General features: G+C 39.4%; 2 protein-coding genes across 13 annotated transcripts in view; both read left to right on the top strand.

Annotated features, from left to right (window-relative positions):
* The first annotated feature begins 195 nt into the window (after positions 1–195).
* On the top strand, positions 196–16,495 carry CCDC28A (coiled-coil domain containing 28A). Of its 9 annotated transcripts, none has more exons than XR_014818400.1 (6): positions 196–356; positions 2,507–2,706; positions 4,434–4,597; positions 9,549–9,703; positions 11,827–12,237; positions 14,036–16,495. XR_014818400.1 is itself a non-coding variant. In XM_084981005.1 (6 exons), exons 2-5 carry the CDS (start codon positions 2,549–2,551, stop codon positions 11,905–11,907), a joined length of 558 nt encoding a protein of 185 aa, XP_084837131.1. In that variant the 5' UTR covers positions 196–356; positions 2,507–2,548; the 3' UTR covers positions 11,908–11,917; positions 15,856–16,495.
* Positions 16,496–19,205: 2,710 nt separating this feature from the next.
* Positions 19,206–19,380, top strand: part of ECT2L (epithelial cell transforming 2 like) — a 79,739-nt gene continuing 79,564 nt past the window's right edge. For all 4 annotated transcript variants that reach the window (XR_014845391.1, XM_085025030.1, XM_021087372.2 and 1 more), the window contains exon 1: positions 19,206–19,288. The gene's annotated coding sequence lies outside the window, so the exon portion shown is untranslated. The remainder of the gene's footprint in view (positions 19,289–19,380) is intronic.

Genomic DNA, 19,380 nt, shown 5'->3' with positions numbered 1-19,380 from the left:
CTCACTTCTTGTGGGCCACAGACCCCAAAATAAAAGCCAAGCTATGGGTTCTCCTTTCCAAGCTCGCCAAAGGTACAGCTGAAGGCGGGACATGGGAAGCAATGCGGTCCCAGGGGCGGAAACGAGAGCGGCATTGGCGGAACAGGAAAAGGCCAGGCTCGCGCCTAGGGCACGGAGGCTCCGCCTCCTAACGTCACTTCCGTAAACAAAGCTCACTGTGGAGGCGCGAGGTCCGGGATGTGACCCCAGCTCAAGCTGCGGCGGTAGCATTGGCGGCTGCAGCTGCGGCGGTGGCTTCGGAGGCCCCGGAGTCTTTGCAAGCTGAGGAAGAGGACCCCGATCCCCTTCTTCCTGAGGTATGAAGTGGAAGCACAGCCACTCCCTCAGTGTCCACCTGTAAGCCCCTTCCCCGATCCACTCTAGCCATTACTGAATTCTAGGGGGCGAAGGGTGGTTTCAGCTCCGCTCCTTGGGGGAGGGAAATAAGGTAATGTACAGAGGGATTCCTGGCGGTCCTGCCTGGGGGTTGTGAATTCCTGCCTCAAACTAATGTGTGAGTTAGACTACAAGCAGTTTATGAAGGCCTTCTCTGAAACGTTCCTTGTTGCTTGGTATGCAAGAAGGATTTCGGTGCTCTTGTGCTAGTAATGTTACCTTACCAAAAAAGAAAAAAAAAGGGGGGGGGTTATTTTTAAGCACTGGCCCTTCAAAACATCTTAGTTTAGAATGGTTTATTTGCATTGCTTTACCTTCTGTTTTGTTTTTTTTTCTCTTTTTGTATCACCAACTGTGTATAAGCATCATTAAATTTAAAGACCAATGTGTTTATATCTATCATAAATTTATACAGATCCTTGCCTTTCTGCAGAATGGATATCCCATCTTCTCTATTTAGTTATTTTAACATTTATTTTGCATGCTGAAACAACTCCAAAATGTCTGTTCTGTTACTAAAAATGCTTCTAAAAGGAAAAATTGTTAGCCAGGATTTAAGCGGATTTACTTTTGTTATCTGAAATTATAGACTGGTCAATAGAGCCTTTCCTTTACAACCTTTGGTTCTTTGGAGGTATCCTAGCTCTAGTTTTGATTGTCTAGAGTTAGCCTAAGCCAGTGGTTTAAATAACAGTGCTAGTTGCACTGAGTCCAGGCAATGGCAGAAAAATCTGTTTTCATTAAAATTCTCAAGTAATTACTTTAGGAGTGACATCAATGAATTTGAGTCTTTTTTCAAGGGTCATAGCATGATTAAATTCAACACAACATACAATAAGAGGTCTAATGTACCTAAGGCACTTTATAGTCTGATAAGGTGAAGAGCCATATAAATTTCTCATCTTATGATACATGCAGAAATATAATTTAATATTTGTGCATAAATAAAAAAGAAATGTGGAAGGATATTGTTATTATTATTATTATTATTATTATTATTATTTTTTTTTTGCCTTTTCTAGGGCCGTTCCCACTGCATATGGAGGTTCCCAGGCTAGGGGTCTAATCAGAGCTGTAGCCAAAGGCCTACGCCAGAGCCACAGCAACGTGGGATCCGAGCCGAGTCTGCAACCTACACCACAGATCACAGCAACGCTGGATCCTTAACCCACTGAGCAAGGCCAGGGATGGAACCCACAACCTCATGGTTCCTAGTCAAATTCGTTAACCACTGAGCCACAATGGGAACTCCTGGAAGGATATTTTTAGATGGATGGCCGTAAGAGAAATAAAGCTGGTTAAATTAAGGGACAGTACTGGATAAATAGAAGCCTTTACAAATATCCGCCAAGAGTAACTTCATAGTGTAACTTTTTTGATGTTGGCAAAATAAAACACATATAATAAAGTTTCATGTTTCCTGGGAAAAGGGTGGAGAAAGTAAATTCAAAATAGTCATGGAGCATGTTTAACTTTACATACATAACTTCACTTGACCAAGGAACTAGAATCAGTATTATCTCTGGCCAGAAACTGTTTCTGCTTAGTAGTTGAAATAAGGTTTCTAGTCCCTAGTTAAAATGAAGATACACTGTCAGTTATGCACCTGTTTGAATCTAGTTGGTTTTTCAAAGAATACACATTAGAAGGGAGACCTAAAGGCCACCTAAAGCTTGAGTCAGGCTGGGTCTATCACGTGGATGGTTTGTTTAGTGTTTATTATGTGTTGTTCTCCTTCTATAATAATGTAGGTATTTTGAAGGCAGGGACTTTGTCTTGTTCAATACCATCGTCCCAATGCCCAGAATTGTTCCTGACATGTGGAAGAAAGTAAATATTTGTGGGATGAATGAATAAAGAAAATGGTGAAAAAAGTTTTTGTCTAACAGGCAGCTTTGCTTAGGGCTTCTGTGTATATAGTCCTATAGATTCAACTTAAGGGATCCTTATTCTAACTTCCTCTAATGACCTCTGAAATCTTGATCCTCTTTCAGTCCATGAAGTGGGCTTTCGAACCTCCTTCATTTTGGCATATTGCAACTATGTGTATGATTTTGCTGTCTTTCCTTAGGTCATAAGAAGCTGGCCTTGGTGCAATAAGGAACTTAAAACAATGGAGGAGCGCAAAGTGAAGAGGAGGAGTCCTAAGTCTTTTAGTGCCCACTCTACTCAGGTTGTTAATGCCAAAAAAAATGCCATTCCAGTTAGTAAAAGCACAGGGTTTTCAAATCCTGCATCCCAGTCAACTTCACAGCGACCAAAGTTAAAAAGGTGAATTCTTTTCTTTCACTTTATCTTAGCAAAATGCTACTAAAATGCATACTAAATTCTTTAATTCCTCTAACATTTTTTTTTCTCTTGGCTTTACTTTTAAAACAATCAAGCCACATAGTATGTGGTTTAAAAAATTTTTTTGAGGAGTTCCCGACGTGGCGCAGTGGTTAACGAATCCGACTAGGAACCATGAGGTTGCGGGTTCGGTCCCTGCCCTTGCTCAGTGGGTTAAGGATCCGGCGTTGCCGTGAGCTGTGGTGTAGGTTGCAGACGCGGCTCGGATCCTGCGTTGCTGTGGCTCTGGCCTAGGCCGGTGGCTACGGCTCCGATTTGACCCCTAGCCTGGGAACCTCCATATGCCGCGGAAGCGGCCCAAGAAATAGCAACAACAACAACAACAAAAGACAAAAAAAAAAAAAATTTTTTTTGAAGATAACAATGTAAGAGATTAGAAAATGCAAAATGAATGATTGGTTTTAAGGCCCTTACTTTGTCTCATATTAAAATACCCAGAGAGGGAAAAAAAAAAGTTGGGGGAGTTTCCGTTGTGGCTCAGCAGAAATGAACCCGACTAGCATCCATGAGGATGCCGGTTTGATCCTTGGCCTCGCTCAGGGGGTTAAGAATCCGGCATTGCCTAGGAATGTGGTGTGGGTCACAGACAAGACTCAGATCTGGCATTGCTGTGGCTGTGGTGTAGGCCAGCAGCTGCAGCTCTGATTCAGTCCCTAGCCTGTAAACTTCATATGCTATAGCTGCAGCCCTTAAAAAAAAAAAAAAAAAACACACAGAGCAAGAAAACTTGTAGACAGAGTTGATGAGCTAGCCAAATATGGAAAAGAGATATAATAGTTGTTTTTTAAAAGCTGAGTGTTTGTGCTTTGGTAGTTTTATTTTTAAAAAGAGTGAATTCATTGTTTTAGTAGAAATTATTTGTATTTATTGTAACTATTTAAACACAGGAAGAGTTCAAAGAAGAAAGAAAAGAGCACTAAAATCCCACACCTAGAAGTAATCATTATTAATATTTGGTGAACATCATTTGTCTTAAGCTTTAAAGGAAACTGGGGGGCAAGTTTAAATGTGTTGTCTTACTGCTGCATGTATGTATTTTATAGTATTAGATATTTGAAAAGCAGGATAATATCTTTAGAGAAAAAGCATTTCATAATCTCAGTCCTCTAGATACTTATGATTAAATAAACTTCCAATTACAAGCTTATCATGAGAATCGGTTAAGGAAGATGCTGTAAGCATCTGTAGCCACGAGTTTACACAAAAAACAAGATTGCTGCCTTGATGACCTCACACTCTCTCTGAGAGACAAAAGGGACATAGCCAGAGACACTTGGAAAAGAACCTTCTAGTAAGGACTAGATGAAAAACACCACAAATTCTGAGGGTTTTTTTTGAATACATTATCAGATTGAAAAGGGGTTCTTTTGGTTTCTGGCTTGAGATTACTGGTTTTATTTAGTATTGATTTTATTCTAATAATCTTATTTTTAAGGGAAATTCCATTTAATTCACTAATTTTGCTTAATCTAGAACAGCCTGAAAAACTATAGTTCTCTCTTTTTAAAGTTTTTGGCTGTGCCTTTGTCATGCAGAAGTTCCCGGGGCCAGGGATCAAAGCTGGGCCATAGCAAGGATGGAAATCAGATCCTTAACCCACTGCACCACAGGAGAACTGCAGTTAATTTTTCACTGCATCCTTTTTACAGAGTGATGAAAGAAAAGGCCAAACCTCAGGGTGGAGAAGGCAAAGGCGCTCAGTCAACCCCGATCCAACACTCCTTTCTCACCGATGTCTCCGATGTCCAGGAGATGGAGAGGGGGCTCCTCAGCCTTTTGAATGACTTCCATTCTGGAAAACTCCAAGCGTTTGGTAATCCATAGATGTTTCTCTCTACTTTTTTTCTTTTCAAGATGTTTGCATCCTATTTTCTGCATACATTTTGCAATTCCTTTCTAAAGTGTCATTTTCTTTTATTTAGGGTAAAAAGAGTCCGGAGGCATAAAACACAATCATCCTGGATTTCATTTGTCACAGAATTTTTTTTTTTTTTTTTTTTTTTTTGCTTTTGAGGGCAGTACCTGTGGCACATGGAAGTTCCCAGGCTTTCCTATCCCTTCCCTTCCCCCTTTATTCCCTCTGCTTCCCCCTAACTCAACCAGTTAACCATACACACACACACACACACAAATATTTTTGTTTTTGTTGTTTTATACAAATAGTAACTTGTCAGTGTCTTGCTTTCTAACTAAGCAATGTCTCACTAAACTCTCTGTCACTTGGTATAGTTTCAATGCTTTTTTTTAAATAGTTACATAATCTCCAAGTTATGAATAGACAAATTCAGCCATTTCTCTGTGGAAAGGCATTTACTTTGTCTCCAGTTTGGAACTAAACTCAGTGGTGTGGTGAACATCATTTTAATATATCCTTATGTGGATGTTTTTATTTCTTTGGGATGGCTTCCCAGGAGTGGGAGTCCTGGGTCAATGCATATATGTAATTTTAATTTCAATCAAAGTATCCAGATGGCTTTTCAAAAAAGCTATCATAAGTCTAGTTTTCCTGAGTTATTTGTCTATCTATCTATTTATTTATGTCATTTTAGGGCCGCACCTGCAGCATGTGGAAGTTCCCAGGCTAGGGGTTGCATCTGAGTTGCAGGTGCCGGCCTACACCACAGCCACAGCAACACCAGTTCTGAACCACATCTGCAACCTGCACTGAAGCTCATGGCAATGCCAGATCCTTAACCCACTGAGCGAAGCCAGGGATCAAACCCACATCCTCATTGATACTAGTTGGCTTTGTTACCGCTGAGCCACAATAGGAACTCCCTCATGAGTAATTTATGAAAGAACTCTTTTCCCTGAATGCACACCAGCAATGGGTATTACCAGTCTTTTTTTTTTTTTTTGCCTGTCTTTTGATAGAAAGTGAGATTTCTTTTATTAATGTTGAATTTTTGAATATCCATGAATGTTTGTTGAGCAGTTGGATTTCTCTTTTTCAAGACCTTTACTCAATTTTCTATTTGGTTGTTTATCCTTTGTTGTTGTTGTCATTTTTATTTACTAAGAGCCCATTTTGTATTTTTAGGTGCTAACCCTCTGGCCTTTGTATTTTTTTTTTCATTTTTTACCATTTTTTAGTGTGTCTGTGGATTATACTTAACCTTGTAAAAGTTTTTAATTTTTTAAAAATAAATTTTATTGGACTATAGTTGACTTATAAAGTTGTGTTAGTTTCAGGTGTACAGCAAAGTAAATCAGTTATATATATATCCATTCTTTTTCAGATTCTTTTCCCATGTAGGCTATTACACAATATTGAGTGGATTTCCCTGTGCTATACAGTAGGTCCTTGTTACCTGTCTATTTTGTATGTAGTCGTGTGTATGTGTCAATCCCAAACCCCTAATTTATTCCTTCTGCACCTCATTTCCCCTTTGGTAACCATGAATTTGGTTTCAAAATCTTTGAGTCTGTTTCTGTTCTGTAAGTTATTTTCTATCACTTTTTTTTAGATTTCACATACTAGTGATCTCATATATTTGTTTTTGGTGGGCTTTTTTGGATTCTTTTTTTTTTTAATTTTTTTTCATTATAGCTGGTTTACAGTGTTCTATTTTCTACTGTACAGCATGTTGACCCAGTTACACATACATGTATAGATTCATCAGAAGTGATTAGACATTGTTCCCAGGGCCATACAGCAGGATCTCATTGCCCATCCATTCCAAAGGCAACAGTCTGCATCTATTAACCCCAGACTCCCAGTCCATCCCACTCCCTTCCTCTCCCCCTTGGCAACCACAAGTCTGTTCTCCAAGTCCATGATTTTCTTTTCTGTGGAAAGGTCCCTTTGTGCTATATATTAGATTCCAGATATAAGTGATATCATATGGTATTTGCCTTTCTCTTTCTGACTTACTTCACTCAGTAGGAGAGTCTCTAGTTACATCCTCATATGATATTTGTGCTTGTCAGACTTACTTCACTTAATATGATAATCTCTAGGTCCATCCATGTTGCTGAAAATGACATTATTTCATTCTTGTTTTGCAGCTGAGTAATATTTCATTGTATAGTTGTACCACATCTTCTTCATCTGACCCTCTATTGGACATTTAGTTGCTAAAAATTTTTAATTTTTGGATATTCAAATATTCTTTTTTTTAAATAGTTTCTGGGTTTCTAGTCATGCTTATACTATTATTTGAAAAGAAGACATTTAAAAACACATATTTGGAGTTCCCATTGTGGCTCAGCAGAAACGAATCTGACTAGTATCCCTGAGGACATAGGTTCGATCCCTGGCCTGCTCAGTGGATTAAGGATCCAGCATTGCTGTGAGCTGTGGTGTAGGTTGCAGTTGGGGCTCGGATTTGGCTTTGCTGTGGCTGTGGCGCAGACCAGTGGCTACAGCTCCGATTCAACCCCTAGTCTGGGAACCTCCATATGCTGTAGGTGTGGCCCTAAAAAGAAAAAATAAAATAAAATAAAAAAATGAAAACGTATTTATTTCAAAAGGTTTCTTTCTCTTTTTTTTTTTGGCCGTGGATGTGGAAGTTCCTGGGCCAGGGATTGAACCTGAGCTATAGCAGCAACTAGAGCCACAGCAGTGACAACACCATATCTTTAACCTGCTGTGTCACAAGGGAATTCCCACAAAGATATTTTATGATATCCCTTCCTCCTTGCTTTACCCCATCCCTGTAAGGTGATCTTTAGAATAACTTCACTTTCCCCCTCCTCCTTTCTCACCCTTGAGATATAATCCTTGGATCACTTTTACTTTTTCACTTTCTCCCTAACACCCTTCCTGCCCTAACTCTTAAGTGACTTTATATTCTTGGATCAAAGTCTCTGTTATTTGATGGTTTGCTCTTCATAAGCATTGCAGATGAGAAGTTGATTGCCAGTTGGATTCTTTCTTATGAAGTAATTTTTTTCAGTCTTGAAAGATTTTTTTTCTTTATTCTTAAAGTTTTAAGCATTAACCAGAATATGCTTATGACTGTATCACCCCTGCTGGGAATCAGTGAGCCCGTCATATCTGCCAACTCATCTTTCGTCTCAGGGTACATTTCTTCCTTTGGTCATTTATTTCTCCTCCATCTGTTCCTTTTTATCCTTTTGGAGATTCTGTTGTTCTCATGTTAGGTGACCTTGACCTATCCCCTGAATCTCTTCTCTTTTCCTTTATGATGTCTACCTCTATATTTTTACTCCATATTGTTTTCCTCTCTAAATATGTCTTTATGTGTGTGTGTGTGCGCGCGTATGTATCTCGTGTTATTCTTCCACTTGAACTCCCAGGTTACTAATTGTTGAAAAACATTAAAATAGAGGAAGTGAGATATTTTTACTTTGAAGAAAGGATGATTTTGAAAGAACTGTTGCTAGCTTCAAAATTATTAGTAGTTCTTTTTTTTTTTTTTTTTGTCTTTTTGCTATTTCTTGGGCCGCTCCTGCGTCATATGGAGGTTCCCAGGCTAGGGGTTGAATCGGAGCTGTAGCCCCTGGCCTACGCCAGAGCCACAGCAACGCAGGATCCCAGCCTCATCTGCGACCTACACCACAGCTCACGGCAATGCCGGATCGTTAACCCACTGAGCAAGGGCAGGGATCGAACCCGCAACCTCATGGTGCCTAGTCGGATTCGTTAACTACTGCGCCACGACAGGAACTCCCAAAATTATTAGTAGTTCTTAATGTAACATAGTTTATGAAGCTGGTGAGAGGAGATACAGTACAGTTTCATATTGCTTCAAGCTATGTACTTTAGCTGAAATATATTATACCTTGAGAAAATCAGCTTTTTAGAAAATAAATGATAATATTAAGAGGTGGTAGAGGCTGTACTTAAACTGAAGGAAAGTATATATTATCTATCTATCTATCTATCTATATATATATATATATTAGTTACTCTGGGCAGATAATGCTCCCTCAGAGGACTCTAGTCAATAAGTGATGTAATATTTAGTCAATAAGTAATGACCTATCCTTTAGCAATAAATTGTCTTCCACTACTATGTATATGTTGTGTTTCTCATGTTTCATTACATTCTTCATGCTTTATAAATATTTTTGTTTACGTTTGCAAGAGAAGGAATACATGGTTGGTAAAATGATTCATGGTTGAAATTCTTATAGGAACTCTTAATTTCATTTGAATTATTATAAAATGTTGGGTTACTCAATTCTTTTTTTTTTTTTTTTTCTTTTTTCTTTTTAGGGCCACACTCCTGGCATATGGAGGTTCGCAGGCTAGGGGTCGAATCAGAGCTGTAGCACTGGCCTATGCCAGAGCCACAGAAGCACCAGATCCGAGCCACATCTGCAAATCACACCGCAGCTCACAGCAACGCCAGATCCTTAACCCACTGAGCGAGGCCAGGGATCGAACCTGCAACCTCAAGGTTTCTAGTTGGATTCATTTCCACTGAGCCATGACGGGAACTCTGGGTTACTCAATTCTAATGGAAGTTTTCAACTGGTATGCAAATAATGTTAACACTTCTATATATGACATTACTATTGAATTTTTTTTTTTACCACCTAAGGGGTGATTTTATTTAAACAGTTTTTTCTATGTGATTTTTTAATACCCATGATCTTTTTTTGGTTTGTCATCGTTTCCCTGGCCAGAAAGTTGATATATAATTTTATGTAGAAAATATACAGTTATTAGCAATGTAATTTACAAAAGAAAGAAAACTAATTTCTTTTAAGCACCTAGAATTTAGAAGTTTTTCCTCAAGACAGTCAGTTTGGCCTATCCTAATCTCTATTGATGTTCTGGAATGTTCCCCCAGGAAATGAATGTTCCATTGAACAGATGGAACATGTTCGGGGAATGCAAGAGAAATTAGCTCGCTTGAATTTGGAGCTCTATGGAGAGTTAGAGGAACTTCCTGAGGATAAGAGAAAAGCAGCCAGTGACTCCAATCTCGATAGGCTTCTGTCTGATGTGAGTACAGTCCTCTTTCTTTACTTTTTCTCGATAGAAATTTTTATTGAGATAAAATTCACCATTGTAACCACTTTAAAGTATTACAATTTAGTGATTTTTAGTATATTCACAATGTTGGGCAGATATCACCACTGTCTAATCTCCACACGTTTCATCACTCCGCAAAGAAACCCTGGTCCTCTTGGTTCTCCCCTCCCCCTTCCCCTAGCAACCACCAATCTATAGATTTGTCCATTCTGGACATTTCATAGAAATGGAATCATAAAGTATCTGGCTTTTTACTTCTGGATTCTTTCACTTAGTGTAATGTTTTCAAGTTCCATCCATGTTCTTTTCTTAGAAGACATATGTTCAGAGGAAATTGTATTTACATTTAGCATATTTTCTGAGATACTGGTAAATCTAAAATATTTGCTTCTGGACATTGATAAAATATTAAAATATAGAAGACAGTATGTCAGAAGACCCTGGCATGATTAATACATTTTGCATTATTTGGCTGATGGTAGTTACTTACACCGTGTTTGGTATTGATGGTAATTTAGTGGGTTACCATGTGTATTTACTTGCTAGGGTGGCCATAACAAACTACCACACACTGGGTGGCTCAAGCAACAGAAATTTATCTTCTCACAGTTCTGGAGGCTGAGAGCTGGAAATCAGGGTGTCAGCAGGGTTGGGTCCTTGGCCATCTTCGTGTTCACATCGTATTCTCCATCCCTGTGTGGGTGCCTATGCCCACAGGTCCTCTTTTGTCAGGACACTAATCATATTGGATTAGGGTCCATCCTGATGATTTCACTTTAACGTAATTCCTTCTTTTCAGAACCTATCTCCAAATATAGTCACATGCTGAAGTATTAGGGGTTAGGACTAAAATTTATGAATTTGGGAGGACACAGTTCACCCATAAGATCATATATAATCCTTATACTGAAAAAGTGTTCATTAAGTTTGCCTCTTTATTGTATTTTATTTTATTTGCTTTTTAGGGCTATATTCATGGCACATGGAAGTTCCTAGGCTAGGGGTCTAATCGCAGCTACAGCTGCTGGCCTATGTCACAGACACAGCAGCGCCAGATCCGAGCCGTGTCTGTGACCTACACCACAGCTCACAGCAACGCCAGATCCTTAATCCACTGAGCAAGGCCAGGGATTGAACCTGCAACCTCATGGTTCCTAGTTGGATTCATTTCTGCTGCACCACAATGGGAACTCCCAAATTTGCCTTTTTAAATCTTTTTTGGAACAAAAATAAAAAAGTTGAATTCAACATGCTTTAGTTTCAGATTTCATAGTCACCAGCAGCAGAAATGGTTACTTTCTGTTGCTTTTCTCTAACTTTTGTATAAGTAAATGTGAGAGAAATTGTATGCCTGTACTTTTACAATTTCAAACCTACACTTTCGTGATTGCAGTGTGTGTTGAAAACTGAATTTGAAACCAGAAAGCCCTTGTTTAGTCCAGGATCTACATAGAGTTGTATAATTTGGGGCAGTTTAGTTTTGATGTAACTCAGGTTTTCCTCTTTGTAAAATAGGGGTGGTTAATTTTACCTCATACTAAAACTGAGTATCATGTGAAATCTTTTTGTAATTCATAATGTTTTTAAAGATTTCAGTCATTAAAATGGCAGCTTTTTTCTTTTAAAAACTATTAGAGATGACTATAATTAAGCATTATTTTTGTATAAGTGAATCTCCCTTGTCTGAAAATTTTTAGAAAGGTTTTTCTATAATATTTTGCCTTTTTTTTTTGGTTTTTTTTTAGGGCCACACTTGTGGCATATGCAGGTTCCCAGGCTAGGGATCAAATTGGAGCTGCAACCAGTGGCCTACGCCACAGTCACAGCAATGCCAGATCTGAGCCGCGTCTGTGACCTATACCATAGCTCACAGCAATACGGGATCCGTAACCTATTGAGCAAGGCCAGGGATTGAACCTGTGTCCTCATAGATACCAGTCAGATTGTTTCCGCTGAGCCATGACGGGAACTCCAATATTTTGCTTTTTCATTTAAGGAAAGCTTAAATGAGAAATCATTTATTTAATAATGCATGGAAACAATTACTTATGATATTTATCTTATAAAAATAAATTTATTTCTTTGTGTTACAGCTAGAAGAATTGAATTCTTCGATGTATCCTTTGCTTAACATCAACATGAAAAGTTTACAGATTATAATTTTTGGTGAATAGTCCCAATCAGGTGAAGAAATCTATTTACTGGGGCCATCTTTTTTTTCCCTTTGGTTTGTAAATGGAATTTCCTAGTTGTATGCTGATTTGTGTGTGTGTGTGTGTTTTGTTTTGTATTGTTTTTGAAATTTTAAGACAAATTTTTTAGAAAGTTTTAACCAAGTGAATTAAGGATTAAGCTAGTTGCCATATTAATTATTTCAAATCTTAGATTCTTAAGCTAAATGGAAGTTGGATAGCAGAAATAATGTCCTATATTAAATTTAATATTATTATATACAGTATTTGATTTTATTTATTTATCTATTTTGTCTTTTTGCCCTTCCTAGGGCTGCTCCCTCAGCATATGGAGGTTCCCAGGCTAGGGGTCGAATCGGAGCTGTAGCTGCCAGCCTACACCACGGCCACAGCAACTTGGGATCCGAGCCGCGTCTTCAACTTACACCACAGCTCACGGCAACGCCGGATCCTTAACCCAGTGAGCGAGGCCAGGGACCCGAAACCTCATGGTTCCTAGTTAGATTCATTAGCCACTGTGCCACGACAGGAACTCCAATATACAGTATTTTAGATGTATGTGTTTTGTAGGATTAGCTTAAAGGAGATCACCAAGGCACAGATTAAATATTCAGATTTTGACATTTCGATTTAGAGCAATTATTTCAGGAACTTTTCAAAATGTATTTTTGAACATAGCAATAGGCACAATGTGAGATGTCTAAGGACAGTAAGAAATCCTGCCTATAAAATACAAGTAAGACAGGTATGAGAGGTAAGACATCTGTGAGAGTTAAGACAGCTCTTTGAACCAAATAATGAGGTAGTAAAAAGAATACGGGTTATAGAGTCAAGAGATTTGATTTTTTAAATTTGGTTCTACATTTTATTTATTTATTTATTTTTTGGTCTTTTTGCTATTTCTTGGGCCGCTCCCGTGGCATGTGGAGGTTCCCAGGCTAGGGGTCCAATCGGAGCTGTAGCCACTGGCCTGCGCCAGAGCCACAGCAACACGGGATCTGAGCCGCGTCTGCAACCTACACCGCAGCTCACGGCAACGCCGGATCCTTAACCCGCTGAGCAAGGGCAGGAACCGAACCCGCAACCTCATGGTTCCTAATCGGATTCATTAACCACTGCGCCACGACGGGAACTCCTGGTTCTACATTTTGTTAATGTAACCTTGCACAGATTGTTTAAAAGCTCAGTGTGTCCTCTGTAATCTAGGTTAATTGCTGCATGAAATTTTCATATATATATACTAGTATATATGAAAATTTCCCAACCATGTAGCATATAAAAATTACTATTATTGCTATAATATATACTGTTATTAACTGTTGAACTGTATAGTAACAACAGTGAAAAATAGGAAGCTATATACAAATCCGGTAATAGTAATTAATAGTTAACCTTTTCAAATACCTGCTGTTTGCCCAGCATCGTATGAAGGATTCGACATACATTATCTCATTTGGTCCTACCCTTGAAAGTAAGTGGTATTATACTCACAGCGCTACTAAGAAAATACAGTTTTGAGAACCACATAAATGGTAGGGAGACATTAATAGAGAATGTCATTGCCAAGAGAGACTTTACTATGGGGGTAAGATATGAGTTAATGAGGGGGCTTTTTTAAGGTGTAGTTCCTGGTTCTTTCCTCTGTATTCATTTTAAGTTTATATTCTATACTTTCTATTCTGCTTATGACACTTATGTAATCCCTATCCTCTTAGCTGAGTTCTTGTTAAACATTTGGACTTACTTGTTTCACACTTTCCTCAATTCAGCCCCCACAGTTAAAGAGGGTACGGTGGTGGAATACAGGAACATGGGCTTTGGATTGCATTTTTTTCAAATCTTAGTAAGCAGCTGTGTAACCTGGAGCAAAGTCTGGCAACTCTAGTTTTCTCATCTGTAATAAATTTTCTCTCTGGAGTTCCCATCGTGGCTCAGCGGAAACAAATCTGACTAGGAACCATGAGGTTTGGGGTTCCATCTCTGGCCTTGCTTAGTGGGTTAGGGATCCAGCATTGCCATGAGCTATGGTGTAGGTCTCAGACATGGCTCGGATCTGGTGCTGCTGTGGCTGTGGCATAGGCTGGCAGCTGTAGCTCCCATTCAACCCTAGCCTGGGAACCTCCATATGCCACGGGTGCAGTCCTAAAAAGCAAGGGAAAAAAAAATGTTCTCTCTGTGCTCATACTTTCCCCTTCTAATTTTCCTTTCTGCCCTCAGTGCCTCTGTTATTTTAATCATCAAGATTATTTTAAAATCCCTTCTGTTACTATGGCAGCCATTGCTAATCTGTAATGGCACTGTCTGCCATTTAGCCTGGACAGGGACATGAAATCATTTGCCATTTAATAATTACAATCAGTTGCCAGGCATTATCAGTTCTGTTTTGTATTCTTCCTATATTCTCTACCCTCGTCACCTGATTCCATAATCTTTCAAATTTCTGTTCTCTAGAAAGTTTAGAGCTGCACTGTTCAATATGGCAGCCACTAGCCAAGTCACTACTGACTAATATGGATTGAAATGGGCTATAAGTATATTGTGCAATCTGATCTCAGAGATTTAGAATGAAAAGAATGCAAAGTATCTTAATATTTTTATAATGATTACATGTTGAAGTGATAATTTCCCAATTAGTATAAATAAAACCTATTTTAAAATGATATCTGGACCTTACATTATATTTCTGTTGGACAGTACTGCTATAGACTTTAGACATTGCCACTAAATTACTCTTCCTAAAACATGACTTTGATTTTGCCATTCCTGTTTTTTTTTTTTTTTTTTGCGCCTTTTTAAGACCTCACCTGTGGCATATGAAGGCCTACACCACAGCAACACTAGATCCAAGCCACATCTGCGACCTATACCACAGCTCACAGCAACACAGGATCAAAAGTGCATCCTCATGGATGCTAGTCAGATTCATTTCCACTGAGCCACGATGGGAACTCCTTGCCGTTCCTGTTTCTTACTAAGTTTTTGTTTTTGTTTTTGTTTTGTTTTTTACCACGTCAGACTTTTTAAAGTCTCTCAATAATTTGATCACACCCTATACATCCTGTTTTATTTTTCATTCCTACCAAGTTGGCTCTCTGGATGTCTAAAAGCAGTCTGGATGCCCAAGTTCATGCTCACCTTAAGGCCCTTGTTCAGGTTGTACTTTCTACCTAGAGTTGCTCTGGCCTCCTTCTCCTTATCAAGCTGACTACTTCCATAGAGCATTTTGCTTGGACCTCAGACTAGCATTTTGCCTTATGTCATTATCTGTTGTTTTTATATGTGTTAAGTCTCAGCCTTCCAACTGAACAAGAATATCTTTGATGGCAGAGCTCATGTCTGTACATTTTTGCAAACCTCGGCCATACATGTATTTCTAGCATTTAGTTGTCCTCAATATATCCAGATCATTGTTTGACTTGAGTCTTGAAAAATAGGTGGTAATTGGATCATATAGATGAAAGAGGAAAATAAAAGGCATTTATTAGACAGGAAGAGAATAAAATATGCAAGAACTCCATCCTATTTCCAGTCTTCTTGAAGGATAATGCAGAGGATTATAGGAAAGATTTTAGAGCTCTGGTGATTTCCTTTTATTCCTTTGAACTTTTACAAGGAAATTATCTTCCCAGGGATGGTAAATTGGTGTTTTCTCAAATGAATTTTTTAATCCACCAAGCTTTCATATTGCCTCTAATCAGCTTCATGCCATGCAAATGATTCTTGCTGCATAAAAATAATTCTGTGCGCTATTAGAATCTGGAACATAGTCTTGATTCAGTGATTTTTTTTTAAGTCTTCAAATTCTAGACATAGTAAATTACTTCACTACATTTAAAGTTTGCCTTACTACATCCAAGTTTCTCGGTAGCAGCGTAGGCACTTTCCCTTTAAACATGTTTCCTTTTTTTTTTTTTTAAATCTGTCTTTTAGCTCTTGAATGTAATTTCTAGGAATGTAAAAGGAGTACCCATTAGAGAATGAAAATCTTCTTAACTGACGAATTCAGACAGAAACTACATTTGGCAGATGCTCAAGATGTTCCAAACACTTCTACCAGCTAAAATGAAGTGCACTTGCTTTCTCGTGGTTTGAAGAAAAGCAGCATCCTTTACTTTCCAGCTGAATCCAGTAGCAGAATCATCTTCCACAATAAGGAATTAAAGTAATCAAAGTGCAAGTGCAGTGATTGCTTTCACATGCTGCTTTTAGTTAACGTGCCATAATTCACCGTAACTGGAGGCCTAGGCCTTGTTGAAGGCTTAATCAGGAAATGTGATACAGAGCTTTTGCTGCTATGCTTTATATTGTTGCCTTATGGGGTTATACTTGAAATGTGTTGTGCTAAATGTTGATAGGGCTGAAGGATCTATCCTTCCTGAGCTCACCAAACTTATTCCACTGTTGGTCCCAAGTTGATGGTGCACAGGCTTTTCGTGGCAGCCCAGCTTCAGTTTACAGTAGACAATCAATAGACACGCCTGGCGTGTTTTCCAACGGCCAGTGACAATAAAATGTTTAATGATTATTTGCGAAATTTGCTATTTTTAATAAAGTGATTGTTTTAAATTCATCTCTTTGTCTGTTTTGGAGTAACCTATAACCTTCAATCTGGGAATACAAGGGTTCAGTCCTCAAGGGTAAACTATGTTTAGAAAATTGGAGGTTCTTGCAATCATGCACCTTGTACACATTAAATATTGTAATGAAAAGAGCATGGGCTTTTTTTTTTTTTTTTCCTTCTTCTTTTTAGGCCCGCACAACTGTTATATGTAAGTTCCCGGGCTAGGGATCAAATTGGAGCTGCAGCTGTAGGCCACAGCCACAGCTACACCAGATCCTTTACCCGCTGAAGGAGGCCAGGGATCAGACTGCATCCTCACAGACACTGTGTCAGCTAAGCCACAACGGGAGCTCCCAGGCATGGGCTTTGACCTTACTTAGACCTTGGTATGAACCCCCACGCTGCTCCTTAGCTTTGGGTTCATGTGTGTTTATTCACTTCTGTTGTAATTTTTGTTTTTCAGTTGGGAAAAGGTTAATAACCAACTTGTACTGGTGGTTATGAGGAGGACGTTTAAAAGTACACATATGGTGCTTGGCTGACATGAGCTAATGTTCAGCAAACAGTAGTTTATTAACATTAGCTTTTAAACGGCTTTATTGAAATGATTCATATGCCATAAAATTCACCCTTTTTAAAGCATTCAATTCAGTGATGTAGATTCAGAGTTGTGCATCCATCACCATGATTTAATTCTGGAATGTCTTCATCACCTTAGAAAGAAACTCATCAGCTGTCACTCCCTATCTCCCAAACCCCTCAGCCCTTGGCAACAATAATCTACTTCCTGTTTCTATGGATTTGCCTATTCTGGACATTTTCTACCAATGGAATCATATAATACATGGTCTTCTGTGACTGGCTTCTTAGTATAATGTTTTCAAGGTTTCAGGGTTCATCCATGTATCAGACTTTTTTTCCTGGCCAAATTACATTCCACTGTATGGATAGACCACCTTTTGTTTATCCATTTGTAGCTCAATTGCCTTCACCTTTGTAGAATAGGCCCATACTTCTTCCTCCTTATTTCCAGGCCACAGAAATAAGCACCCAATTGGAGATGAACGATGGGGACCCATTGAACACTATTTTTTAAAATCTCAATTTTTGTAATTTTTGGCATTCTGTATTCAAAGAAGTTTGATTAGTTTGTCTAATCAGTCTTTTTAATACCCCTTTTAAAAATGAAAACCACCAGAACATTAAATGCAACCTTCAAAACTTTTCTCTTAGGTTGAGCGAATAGGGAGTCCTGAAAAAAAAAAAAAAAAACCTTCTAGGGTCTGACAGCAAAAGGTAAATTTGCCACTTGATACGTTTTTTTTGGATGGGTCCTGAGACAGTACAGCAAAAGCTGTTTCCCCATGGATTAGCTGCAGGGCAGCAGATTGACCTTGTTTATTCAGTTGGTTCCTTTGTCCTTTGTGTCAAGAACCCCATGTGGGTCCTAGGTAACAAGTTTTTAGTGTATCTAATTAGTATCCTTTCACACTACTTAAACATGTGTTAAAGACAACAGAAGAAAAAATGAGGTGCTTAGAATAAAACCTTATTAGAATAAAATATTATATAGATGTTGCATATTTATTACAGAAAAATTTTAATTACAGATGACTTTTAAAAAGTACTACCAGAGTTCCCATCATGGTGCACTGGGTTAGGAATCCGACTACAAGCAGGTGGGGTTCAATCCCTGGCCTGGGAACTTCCTTATGCCGCAAGTGCAGGCATTTAAAAAAAAAAAGTTCCTGTCGTGGCTCAGAGGCTAATGAACCTAACTAATATTCATGAGGCCGCGGGTTTGATCACTGGCCTCGATCAGTGGGTTAAGGATCCGGCATTGCCGTGAGCCATGGGGTAGGTCACAGACACCGCTTGGATCTGGCATTGCTGTGGTGTAGGCCTGCAGCTGCAGCTCTGATTTGACCCCTAGCCTGGGAACCTCCATATGCCCCGGGTGGGGCCTAAAAAATAATTTTTTTTTTTTTAAAAAAAGGATACTACCAGAGCAAATCATTTTAAACATCTGTTTACATACTTATAGACTTCTTAGATGTTTATTTACAAAAATTAGGTAGTACTATCCATATGGTTTCCTAACCTGCTTTTCCTGTTGTGAACATCCTTCCTTGGCAGTAACTATTCATCTTTTTAAAAGAAAAAAATTTACAAGATTCACAATAAATACTTAAAAGGTATTTTGACCAGAACCATTAGAAACTAAGAAGGACTGTTTTGGTTTTGGTACATCCTGTGTAATGTGAAAATTGGCAGTAATAAGTATTAAAATACTCTGAAGATCTGCTGAGGAAACCCCCCATCTTTCCCATCACACAGTCTTAAAACTGCTGGCTTTCTTTGAGACCAACCAAACGTTGGCTTCAGGATCCCCGTCTCTTCTTGGGGTCTGGCCCCTCAGTTCCGCGTCTTCTAGGTCTTATTGGGCTCCCAATGAGGCGCCGGATCCTTTGGGAGACTCCGTGGAGGGTGATAAAGGAGCGTAAACGCGGGCCAAGCTAGAAACTGGTGCAACCATGGAGAGGGGGGCGTGGTCCGCCGGGCTTCTGGGGCCTCCAGCCGGGAAGGTGGGGTCGCCAAGCATCCCTCCCGCACCTCAGGCCGAGGCGTGGGTACTGCCCGCCGGCTGCGTGGGGCAGGGCCGTGTTGTCCGGTGTCCATAGAGACGGCGCGCTGCGGCCCCGCCCCCTCCCCGAGCTGCAGCCTGGGTTCTGCTTTCAAGGCGCAACGCAGTCCCACGAGGAGGCTGTGCCTGGAGCCTGGTCTCTCCGCCACTTCCCAGAGGTAAAGCTCTTGACTTCTGGGCCACACAGCTGTTGCTTGGGGCCGTCGGGGCCCAACGACTGGGCGCTTTAGTTCCCCTTGCGGCCTGGGGA

Source organism: Sus scrofa, chromosome 1 (genome assembly GCF_054392235.1).
Source record: "Sus scrofa isolate SSC_HxYL_T2T_F1_AM1 chromosome 1, Sscrofa_HxYL_maternal_Yorkshire_Landrace_v2.0, whole genome shotgun sequence".
Lineage (NCBI taxonomy): Eukaryota > Metazoa > Chordata > Mammalia > Artiodactyla > Suidae > Sus > Sus scrofa.
This window is presented reverse-complemented; position numbering and strand designations above follow the sequence as displayed.

Bases quoted from the DNA above. Each gene is read 5' to 3' on its own strand.
- CCDC28A (XM_084981005.1), top strand. From the start codon at position 2,549: ATGGAGGAGCGCAAAGTGAAGAGGAGGAGTCCTAAGTCTTTTAGTGCC. The intron at 2,707-4,433 runs GTGAATTCTTTT...TCCTTTTTACAG, and splicing joins CAGCGACCAAAGTTAAAAAG to AGTGATGAAAGAAAAGGCCA. The intron at 9,704-11,826 runs GTGAGTACAGTC...TTTGTGTTACAG, and splicing joins TCGATAGGCTTCTGTCTGAT to CTAGAAGAATTGAATTCTTC.